The sequence below is a fragment of the Peromyscus eremicus genome, chromosome 12, assembly GCF_949786415.1.
Source record: "Peromyscus eremicus chromosome 12, PerEre_H2_v1, whole genome shotgun sequence".
Taxonomy (NCBI): domain Eukaryota; kingdom Metazoa; phylum Chordata; class Mammalia; order Rodentia; family Cricetidae; genus Peromyscus; species Peromyscus eremicus.
Genome location: NC_081428.1, coordinates 49,132,153 through 49,144,218, shown reverse-complemented (window position 1 = coordinate 49,144,218; position 12,066 = coordinate 49,132,153). Strand labels below are relative to the sequence as shown.

The window sequence follows — 12,066 nt, the reverse complement described above, 5'->3', positions numbered from 1 at the left end:
ATCCCTGATCCCCACTTGTCATCTGTTCTCAAACAGAAGGAATACAGTTCATTTGAAAACAAAACTTTTCTAACTAAACTCTAAAAAAGTTTGGCAATAAGAAAGAAAGTATTACCCAGAGAAACTACAGGATACATGCATGAGTCATACTCTAAGAAGAAACTTTACCAAGGCAACATGTTTTAGCTGCTAAAATCCCCTATGCCTATGAACTGTGTCTGCGATCCTCTAAGATACAATGTAGACAATGATCCTGGTTCTTTCTAGATAATAATGAGAAAGGCTGTACACACAGCCCAAAGCGTTGGGAAGTTCAGAGCTTTCCACTGTGGCTAGAGGTTAATGGGAGGCAGTGCTCCCTGTGTCCCTCTGATTTCCTCTGGTGCTCTTTAGTTCCTGACAGCTTGACAAAAGCTAGTTGGGAAGAGGGTCTCTCAACTGAGAAAACGCCTCTCTAATACTGGCCTACGGGCAGGTCTGGGGGCTTTGTATTGATTAACCCTGATGTGGGAAGGCCCAGCTCACTGTGGGTGGTGTCAACCCCTAAGCAGGTGGTCCTGAACTGTGTACTAAAGCAGGGGGAGCAAACCAAGAGCCAACAAGTAAGAAGTGTGTCTCCATGGCTTTTGCTTCAGTTCCTACCTTCAAGTTCCTGTCCTGACTTTTCTCCGTGACAGAGTGTTGTAAGATGCAATAAACCCTTTCTTTCCTCCCTAAGTTGCTTTTGGTCATGGAGTTTTATCACAGCAGTACTAACCCTACCTAAGACACCTTGCATTTCATTTTTCATGTCCACCTAATCTACACACTGAACAATCTAGTTAAATACATGCAAAAAGAATGTGCACAGATCTTATAATTTACAATAAGCCAAGAAGTGTTTAAGGAACTCCTTTTCAAGCTATAATAGCCTTGAGAAAATTTCCTATCATGAAAAGCACTGTATTGGTTGAGTTAAGAGGTGTTGTGGAATAATCTTTTTGTACACTGTGAAGAAATGTCACTTGGATTGGTTTAATAAAAAGCTAAATGGCCAATAGCTAGGCAGGATTTTCAGGGCAGAGACAATGCTGGGAGAAAGGCAGAATCACCAGCAGAAGCAGAGGAAACAGACATGTAAGAAGAGGTAAAAGCCAGAGTCATGTGGCAACACGTAGATGAATAAAAATGGGTTAATTTAAGTTATAAGAGCTAGTTAGAAACAAGCCTAAGCTATCAGCCAAGCTTTCATAATTAATAAGAAGTCTCTATGTTGTTTATTTGGGAGCTGGCTAGTGGGACAGAGAAAGACTAGCAACAAAGGGCAGGAAGCAAAGGGTCAGTTTCAGATTCACAAAGAAGAAATAGGAAAAACCTCAAGCACTGAGGAGCTATGTTTGAGAAAAAAAGAGTGAAAAAAACCCAGATATCAGCGATGAGTACAGGGAATAGCAACTTTGTAATTTTAGCTGTGACAGAAAATAGACTCTCAGGAGATAAATTTGTATGTGAGAGTGCATCTCAGGGGGTATTCCTCAGGAACACTGTCCACTGTTGGTTTACTTTTCAAAAACAAGAACCATTGTGTGTGTTGCTTATGTATGTGCCTATGATACTGAATGCACACTTACTTGAGGGTGTGGGCATCAGTATGCATGCACATGAAGGCCAAGAGGAGAGGGGCAGGGGTGGTCCTCTATCATTTTCTACTCTTAGTCCTTTTGCAGCAAAGGCTCACCTCTGAACTTGATGCTTATGATTTCTCAGGTACACTAGCGGCAAGCCTTAGTGATCCTCCTGTTTCCTCCTTTTGGAACTGGGCCTGAAGATGTCTGTGGGAACACCTGGCTTGTTACATGGGAGCTGGGATCTTAACTCCAGTCCTCATGATAACAGAGAAAATGATCTTAACTGCTGAGCCATTTCTCCAGCCCTCCTATCTTGTTTTTGTAAGTATTTTAAACATTTATTATTTATGTGTGTGTGCATGCCATAACGTGTGTTTAGAGGTCAGGAGTTGATATTCTCATTCTACCATATGGGCTCTGGGGATCACACTCAGGCTATCAGGCTTGGCAACAAGTACCTTCATAGCTCAGCCCTCTTGCCTGTCTCCACCCTGTATTTTGAAGCTGGATCTCTCATTAGCCTGGGATTTACCCAGTAGGCTATAAAGGCTGGTCAGGAAACTCCAGGAATCTACCTGTCTGCCATATCAGTACTGGGATTACAAGGGCACACTACTATACCTAGTATTATTATTATTTTTTTTTAAATTACATTTGTTTTGTGGGGGAGGGTGAGGATGCATGTGTGTGCCACAGTGCATATGTGGAAGTCAGAGGACTACCTGCATGAGCTGGTTTTCTTTCTATCACGTCAGTCCCAGGGACAGAACTCAGTTGTCAGGCTCACTGTCAAGTGTTTTTATCTGTTGTGCCATTTTCCCAGCCTATCAGCTTTAAAAGGCAAAACAAAACAAAAAGCGTGGGTCTGGGGTTACCTCAGATCCTCGTGCTCACATGACAAGCATTTTAACAACTGACCTATCTCCCCAGCTCCAACAATGCTATGTCTTAAGAAGCGAGAAGAACAATAGGAACTAAGGACAAACTCAGATGCTCTATGGCATTGATCGAAAAACCCGAGACCAGTGACACTCACTATTCAATGTTGCACACTTTCTTTCTTTTTTTTCTTTTTGGTTTTTTGAGACAGGGTTTCTCTGTGTAGTTTTGATGCTTGTCCTGGAACTAGCTCTGTAGACCAAGCTGGCCTCGACTGCACTACCACCTCCTGGTTCACACTTTATTTTTATTGTTTACCTCCCTGCTTCTTCCTGAACACTTTCCAAAACTGGTTTTCAGACTCTACTGTGGGGAGGAACTTGCTGAGCACATTTCTGACTCAGGATGAAGTTCAAGGTTGATCACCAGGTCTGGAAACCCATCTTGAAACATTGTTTCCTTTTTAAATTTCTACGTCTTGGGCCTACCAGGAACTTAGTTCCACAGAGAAGGAAACAAAACCAATGTACAAAAAGGCACAGATGTTACTGTTCCACTATCTTTGCAGAGAACTAAACTGCCTGTGTTAGATAGTTTTATTTCAACTTGACACAAGCTAAAGTCATCTGACAGAAGGGAACCTCAATTAAGAAAATGCTTCCATAAGACAGGGCTGTAGAGAAGCCTATAGGACGTTTTCTTGATTATAGTGATTGACGGCGGAAGGGCATCCTGGGCAGGAGGTCCTGGGTTCTATAAGAAAGCAGGCTGAACAAGCCATGAGGAGCAAGTCAGTAAGCAGCATCCCTCAATGGCTTCTGCATCAGCTCCTGCCTCCAGGTTCCTGCCCTGTTTGAGTTCCTGTCCTGTGGAAGTATAAGCCAAATAAACTCTTTTGCCCTCAGCTTACTTTTGATCATGGTATTTCATCACAGTGATAGAAACACTAACTAGGACACTGCCCAAATACATATCCCATCAGAGCTTAAGAAAAGTTATCTTCCCAGTTAGTTCAGAAACTTCCTCTCTACAATGAATCAATCACTGAAGAACACTGATGAAAAGTCCTGTTTCTCTTTGGCTGTAAGACATGAATTAGTAGAAAAGAATGCTGACCAAGCAACTGAGCCAGAAAAAAATAAGCTCTACCTCTTGTGTGCTAACTCTGACTAACTGATAATGGCTGCCTAGAGATATAAGGCTGTTTTCAGGCTAAAAAAAGTAGTTTCACACTTCTTTAGTCCAGTCTTATACAATGTAAGAAGAGGTACTACCCACACACCAGAAACTGAGACCAAGAGGATAAAAAAGGAGACAGTGATATGGAATCCCATTAGGTAAATGAAATAAAGAAAATATAGCTAAAAAAGAAAGGAGGCAGTATGACACTCTTGGGGGCCAAAAGAATATATCATAGACTCAGCTGTGTATTAAAGCTGAACTTTGACTGGCCAGGGGTCTGTCAAAAGGCGAAGCCATTTATTATGAATATTTGGTGTTACCCAGCCTTTAATATTCGTGCTGTTTTCTGCTATGAAATCCTTGTGTGCCCAGACCAATTGGTAAACAATTCAGCTCCGGAGACCTGTTGAATCTACTAAGTTACTAACTGCCCTGCTGAGCTTAGGAGACAAGCTGGCAAAGACACATAGCATAGCTTTGTTTCTTGTGCTAATGAAGCTCAGACTACCCTTACCCTCGCCTTGAGGAAGCCTATTGGTTCTCCAAAGCATTTTGACTGAGAACAAGAGGTTTTTATATATCAAGGTGAGAGATGAAACAACATTCCCAAGGAGGCAGGGAATCATGTGCCCAGGGAAAGAAAGGGCAGGCATTTTCTGTAGAGAAGGACAGAACAGCATGGCGAAGAGAGAAGAGAGGACAACAGAGGTTTCGTAGAGGGTAAGCAGATCTCGGGTAGAGCTTTCTGAGTGCCAGGAGTAGAGAGCAGCAGAGATAGAGAGAGAAAATACAGAGGACGAAGATGAGTCTGAAAGCATAGGAGTTAGTCGTTAGCAGGGCTATGAGCTAGGGAGCTGGACAGAACTGTAGTTATGGAGACAGGATTTCATCCCAGAGAAATAAAGTAGACGGATATAGAGCTTGATATGTCTAGAGTTATTCCTGCCTCGAATGCCTGGTGGAGCTAAAGCTGATTTGATAGAATTTTGTCTTAGAGGAATAAAATTAACAGACATAAGAACATAGTGTATGTAGATTTTTTTTTTTCCCTCAGATCCCACGCCGGACTTAGCTGAGCACCTGGACCCTGGGAACTCCATAACTCCATTGCCGTGGTTCATGTATTTGGCAGGATGTATACAAGCAGCCATGAGAAAAGGAAACCTTAAAACAAGAGACTGCACAAAAAGGCAGCAAAGACAAGATGGGCCACTCTAATCAGTCAGAGGCAGTGGGTGCACAAGGACAGGGAGAATGCTGGGAAGCATTCACTGGGGTTGCCAAATGGAATGTGACTCACCTCAAGAGGAAGTGAATGGAACTGTGTCACCAGGTCATCTGCAGCAGTAGCTATACCAATAAGAGCTACGACCTTTTCAGGCCGTGCAATTGCAGCATGCAGCATGAGCCATCCTCCAAAGCTAGATCCAACCAGTATCTACAAACAAACACGTATGGCTTTAAAGAGGATTCGCATACTTGTCTATAAAGAAAATGCTTTAAGAGAAACGTATGGACTTTGCATTTTTTATATCCATGTGGATCCTAGACTCCTAGACTTTTAACACGTAACACAAAGTCAAATTCAATTATAACTTGTTTTTTTCCCCTCTGTTTCTGGCTGTGCTAGAACTTGCTTTGTAATCCAGGCTAGGCTCGAACTCAGAGATCCACCTGCCTCTGCCTCCCAATACAACTTTCTCAAAGCCATTATGTCTATAATATAGAGCTATGAAAACAAACTTTGTTCAATGAGGAGTGCTTACTGTTTATTAGAAAGTAAAAGTAGAACAATTTAAATCAAAATTGTTCATCAAAATCAAAATGATCAAAATTGACAAAATATCATCAATTGACATACCTAAAGAAATAAATCAAATATTGCTTGAGTCAAAAATCATTCTACTTAACAAAAAACAGTTACCTGTGGTCCTTCCGCTACATCATCAAGTATAGAAAGTACATCCTTCCTCCATTTCCCCACTGTGCATTCTGCTAAGTTACCATCTGAATTTCCAATTCCTGAGTAGTCAAACCTGGAAGAAGGGAAATACATATTTATACCTAAATGCTTGTATGTGGAAATATGTCCATGCTTGCTTCTTTTATTTTCAAAGCAAAGCAGGACATTCTTCATTACTACAATGCCTAACCTATAGTAAAACATCACTGAACATGTATTTTAGTAAATCCTACTGGCTTAACTTCCAAGTACCTCTCATGTCAATCACTTTCTTACATGTTCCACTGCTACCCTTGGTCCAAGTTACCATCTCAACTAGACCAACTCAGGAGTCTTCTAAGTCTCTTGTTATTTCTGTATTTTATCCTCACAGTCTATTCCCAGAGTAGTCAGAATGATCCTTTCAAATGAAATACCATATCATACATGCTTTGTATATTTAATAAAACTCAAAGCCCTTACCATACTTCCCTACCATTCTGACTTCATTTATTAGAGATCTCTTTCCCTCTCCAACTGAATTCTCACTTTCATTCTTGAAGTTAAAGGTACGCACCATCCTTATTCCTGCATCTCCAGATATCCATTAGCTACACCTCACCTCATTCAGTCCTTTAGCTCACACACTGGATCTCATGAAGAGCTGGCTGACCATTCACATGCTAAGACTGTGCTTCTTTCGCAGCTCTGTGCTATTACTGTTTTATTTTCTTCATAGCACTTACGGCTTTTAAGGACTAGAATCAGCTTCATCATGAACTCCTCTTTCTAAATTTTCCTAGAGATCCAAGCTCAAAGTCTGTCTAATCTCTGAATTTTACCTTTTTTTCAAGGTTCCAATTCAATAAATTATGAAGTATCCTATCATATCCACAAATTATCAAAATCCCCGGTCATTCTGAACTACTCCCAATCCTGGCCAACCCCCTTTATAACTATGAGCTTTTGCATGCTATTCCACTGTGTAGAAAATTTCTCATTGAACTTCTAGTCATTCTTTAATCATATCACTTTATTTGGTGAACTTTCTCATTTAGTACTGTGCTGGAAAGGCAGAGACAGGTGGATCCCAAGGGCTCTCTGGTCAGCTAGTCTAGCCTACTTGACAAGCTTTAAACCAATGAGAGAAACCTTGTTTCTCAAAAAGTGGATGACTCCTGAAAACTCACAACCAAGGTTGTCTCCTGGCTTCCACATGCATGCACCCATGCATGCACGGTCATGCTCACACATGATCCTGTACACACACTGAACTGGGAAGGCTGCTACACTCACCACTATTATAACACTACACAAAAAGAACTTGATTAAAGAACCTGTAGTGAAAGGGCTATGTTTATAAAGCATATTTATATAGTACCCAATATGCAGAAAACTACATTATGCTGGAATTGGCTATAGCTCAGTCTCAAATGAAATTCAAGAACTAGTAAAATGGTGATTTCTATTTTTATGTGTGTTTTGCTGCATGTGTGAATGTGTTCCCATGTGAAGGGGTGCATGTATTTATGTGGTACACGGGTACATGTACACATGTTTTTAGGGTCAGAGGCTGACATCCAATCTCTTCCTTGACCACTCTCCACCTTATACACTGAGGCAGGGTCTCCCACTGACCCTGAGGTTCACTGTTGCAGCTGGTCTGGCTAACCAGCTTGCTTAGGCGACTCCCTTTCTCTGCCTCCCGAATGCTGGGATTACAGGTAGGCTGCTACATCCACCCCACTTTTACATGGGCTGGACTCAGATCCCAGCTCTGACCCTCACATACACAGAAAGAGCTTTACTCACTGAGACATCTCCCTAGTCCTAAAATGCTGACTTCTTTATTAGATCATTTTTCAGACAAAAAAGCAATGACTAGCTTTATTTCTGAACTTTATTTTTGACTAGCAATATTTCTGATCTTTATGCATGTTCTCCTCAGTGGTCTCTTTCCATAGGTAGAACTGCCCTTCTACCCACATCTTTATTTTTTTCCAGATTTCCTTTGTAAAGTCTTGTCCATCCATTTCCCTTCTCAGTGTCTCTCACCTTATGTAATTTCTCCTCTTTTGAATCACATTCTGATGAGTACTTCTGCCTAATAATGCCTATATGTATTTTCACCCCTCGCTTAAGGGCAAGTACAATGTTTTATAATTCTTAATATATTATTCAGCTCTAGTCTTCAAAGCAAGTTAAGTCAAGAGATTTTAAATAGTTCTGAAAATGAAAATAAATAGTTTTGCTGGTCTGACAAAAGGAAGACTAAATCCACCTTAATGACATAATTTCTACAAATACACTAAACAGATAATGCCTAAAAGTTTTATATGTAGCTGTATTTTCTAGAACTATTGAATGAGTATTAGTGAAACTATTCTTTTTTTTTTTTTTTTTCTGGTTTTTCGAGACAGGGTTTCTCTGTGTAGCTTTGCGCCTTTCCTGGGACTCACTTGGTAGTCCAGGCTGGCCTCGAACTCACAGAGATCCGCCTGGCTCTGCCTCTCGAGTGCTGGGATTAAAGGCGTGCGCCACCACCGCCCGGCTAGTGAAACTATTCTTAACATTTAGATGAATAGATTTTTCAGGTTGTTAGTGCTAGAAAAGAACTCAGAAATTATCTTTAGTCCAGCCTTCTTTTATTGGATGACAAACCTGTGTCTACTGTGTACTACTGACTTGTTGTATCAGTTACTGAAAGAATTCTGTCTTCAATCCTTAGTTCTTCAATTCTACACCAATATTTTTCCCACTAAACTATATTCCCTTCTTATAATTAAAATACCAAAAAAATTGATAAACCTAACAATTTCTGTTACATGAATACATTTCTATTGAAATATCTGAGTGAAAAGGAACAAATATAAAATTAAGTTTTAACTAAATACTACCTATCCTTGTTTACGCTCACACACATTCATATATAAGTAAAGGAGAAAGAAAACAGAAATGTAAATTATACAGTATCAGTCTTACAATATTATATTACTTTTAAAAATATTTTGTGTGTGAGTTGTGCTAGGGATTGAATCCAGGATTGTGCTAAACACATTATCTACTGATGAGCTATACTCTCAGCCCTAAATACCTATTTTAGAAAGTAATAAAAAGTGACCAAATAAGTCCTATGTCTTCAGTAGAAAACCCATAATCACAAGTGATCACAAGAAACCCACTGAGTTTACACGTTTTTGCCACACAGGCTACTGTAGCTAAAGAACTTAGTTGCTAGTTACCTTTCTTGCCAATCTAGCCAGCATGGTACAAAGACCTTAAAGACCCTAAACCATAAGATCAAAGTCTGTACATCAGTAAAATAAATTCATCTATTCAAATGCTGGCATTTAATTCAGTTGGCTCTACTACAATGCTAAATGCTAATATATTCTCTGAAATGTATTGTTCCTACCTTATATAGCCGTGACCTAGAGATTTGCAAAACTCCTCAATTGCCAGTGCCTTTATACCATTCATATCAGAAAGATAGCCAGGGATGAAGACAATTCCTGGGCTTTTGCCTTTTAGCTTCTTATAAGCCAGACTTGGAAGGTCTGGTCGTTGAAGAAAAGAGAGTGTTACCTTTTGTCTGCAAGCTAAACAAAGCACACAAAGCATGAATTTTAGTTTGAAAATTATTTTTGGAAAATCGCATATATTTTCAAATCTTAACTTTCTTAACTCATTGCATTTGATGGGAAAATCAAAAAAGGCTTCAAGCATGAGATCTTTAGTTTCAAAGTTATATCAAAAAATTTACCTTCTTAGAGCAAGGCCCAATCATACTCTTGAGACGCATCAAAAAATAACTTCATGTTGGCGCCATGTGATTATCCTAAACAGTAGCAATTAACATTTAGATTTAAATACACCACTTAACCTCTCTCCTGAGATTTCTTTCTACTTTGTTTTAACAGTGTTTCAGGAATTTCATGTTTTCTACTTTTGGCCAGATGAGTGGGGAAAAGAAGGGCATGTGTGTTTTGTCTTTCCCTTTCCTCTGCCTTTAGAAAAGTTGTTTCAAAGGGGAACTGGCAAAGTCGCAGACACTTGCAATCCCATGATTTGGGAATCAGAGGTAAAATAATCAGGAGCTGGGAAAGTATTCAAGCAAGGAAGGAATGATGTCGGAAATACTGAGCTCTTTTTGACCAGGTTACCACCAAACAATCCTCCCCAGAAATATCAAGAAACAGGTAAGAAACCACCATAATTTCCTACCAAATGGATCATATATCATTCTTGGAAAAATACTTCTCATACAACTCTGTAAATGTTTACTTCTGTTTGCTGGCTTTTTGTAAGTGGCACACATAGGGTTATTTAAATATAACAGGACAAATTGTAACTCTTACAGGGCTACTCCAGTTCATTGTTTTAATTTTCCCCTATTATAAAAATCAACATTTAAAAAAATCAAAGCCATATAAATATTTTTGTTTTGTTTTGTTTTTCGAGACCACCAAATAGTGACTGTCATGCTCACTGCTGCATTAAAGATACTAGTCCAGGGATGGCCAGTGGGCAGATGTACTGGCAGCACCTGGACCACCACTTTATCAATGGTGTTTCTCATATAAATATTTTTTTAAAAATCACATTTTCTTCCTTCCAAAGACAGGCTTGAATACTTTTGAACAGTCATTTTCTGGACCAATAAATCTTTTATTTTACTCTTAAGGTTTTTTAATTACTTACTGTGTGTATGTACATATTATGCATATATGAGGAACTTAGGACACAGTTCTCTCCCTCCACTTTGTGGGTCTAGGGTGCCAGTCTTGGTGGCAAGTGCCTTTACTGGCTGAGTTATCCTTGCCAGCCTTCATTTAAAAAAAATAAATATCAAATAGTTTGGGGTTGGTGAAAGTTCCTGGGTCTATCCCATGTGTGCTGCTAAAATTTTTCCCATTTTCAGTTTGTCTAGTTTATTAAAAAAAAAAAAAAAAAAGATTAGAGAGTGTAGTGTGATGGTGCACCCCACTCAAGAGTCACAGGCACGAAGGGATCACTACAAGTTCCAGGTCAGTCTCTTCTGTACAGTGAACTGTAGAAGAGCCAGAAATTATGTAGTGAAACCTTGTTTCACAAACACCAGCACATCACACACACACACTCCCAAACACACACGAAGAATTACAAGCTTTAAAAGCGATCGCCTTTACCTGTCAACCAGATTCAAAGTTTCACAGTATGAAAATATATGCCAAGTTTAAAACTTGGTGGAAAAAACAGAGCTCTTGGGGATCAGTTTGTGTTGGCCAATAGACTGTGTCAACACCAAGGTTCATTTCCCATTTCCTTAATTAAACACTCAAATAATCCTTTGATCCCTTTTCCGACACTACCTCCCAACACATGAATTGCATCCTAAGCAGTGACCACTGAATTTATGTTTGTGAGATATAAAACAACAGACTCAACATTCAATCTATAAATCACCTTTATATAATAAGGATTAACTGAAAGTCTGATATACGGTGAATGAACACAGGTAAAGAGGTAAAGGAATATTTTACTCTTGTTAACGAATTGACGTACTATACTTTGCTGAGAGTACATAATACTCACTATTTTTGTGTGCACTGTAAGTTAAACTGATTAGATTCTTCACAAAATTTAACCATGTTAATTTATATAGTGACATTACTATTCCAAGTACTGTGTATGCATCTATCTAACAGCTCTTTGGCAAGGTGCGGAAAAGCACACCAAGGGTATCATTCAAAGATAACTCCATAACCATGTGGTGTGTGTATGGTTACGTGTCACTATATTTACATATATAAATCATATATTCTATGTATGTAGTCTTATTAATCCGAATTCTAGTTTCCATTGTAAAGCAATTATACTTCTTTCAAGAAGGAAAACCAGACATTAGGTCCAAAAGATGGCATCTACATGTACAAAGACCAGGCCTCATATTGCATGTCTCCTTAAGTCAACCACGGGCAGGACTAGGGATTTAACAAAGTTAACGATATGGAAAGCGCTAGAAGCCGCTAATAACCAAATACATGACATGCACATCTGAGTTTGTTTTTTTTTTCTGGTCTTGGCGTTTGAGTCAGAGGACGCAGAAGCTCCTTCACCCGCAGTGTAAACGGCTGCCGAGGACCTCCACGATCGCCCCCGGGCCGCGGCAGAGAGTAGTCTCTCCCAGCCTTCCGGAGCCACAGAGCAGTTTTGAATGCGGCGCCAAGCCGGCTCTCGGCGGGCACCGGACGGACGGACGGACGAACGCCGGGCGTTCGAAGCAGCCCGAGTCCCCGCCCTCCGCTCACTGACCTGGGAGCCACCAAGCCCGCGGGGGCTTCCGAGCCAGCGACGCGCTCGGGCCTCGGTGCCGGCCGAAGGACACAGCCGCCCAGCCCCACCTCCGACAAGGGACCCGCGCCGCCATCTTCCCAGCGGCCCTTGCGCCCGCTACAGCCTTGCGCGGGCCCCGGG

The 12,066-nt window shown here is 40.4% G+C and overlaps 1 protein-coding gene and 1 long non-coding RNA gene across 3 annotated transcripts in view; one reads left to right on the top strand and one right to left on the bottom strand.

The window, feature by feature from the left end:
* LOC131922987 (uncharacterized) overlaps nt 1-5,177 on the top strand; it is an 18,323-nt gene extending 13,146 nt beyond the window's left edge. For both annotated transcript variants that reach the window (XR_009382451.1, XR_009382452.1), the window contains exons 2-3: nt 1,747-1,928; nt 4,723-5,177. This is a non-coding gene — a long non-coding RNA (uncharacterized LOC131922987). The remainder of the gene's footprint in view (nt 1-1,746; nt 1,929-4,722) is intronic.
* Nucleotides 1-12,066, bottom strand: part of Abhd10 (abhydrolase domain containing 10, depalmitoylase) — a 14,415-nt gene extending 2,349 nt beyond the window's left edge. Inside the window, exons 1-4 of the mRNA XM_059277875.1 lie at nt 11,905-12,066; nt 9,026-9,209; nt 5,593-5,704; nt 4,969-5,106 (exon numbers count right to left, since the gene is read on the bottom strand). Coding sequence (XP_059133858.1) covers nt 4,969-5,106; nt 5,593-5,704; nt 9,026-9,209; nt 11,905-12,019 — 549 coding nt within the window. The 5' untranslated portion in view covers nt 12,020-12,066. The remainder of the gene's footprint in view (nt 1-4,968; nt 5,107-5,592; nt 5,705-9,025; nt 9,210-11,904) is intronic.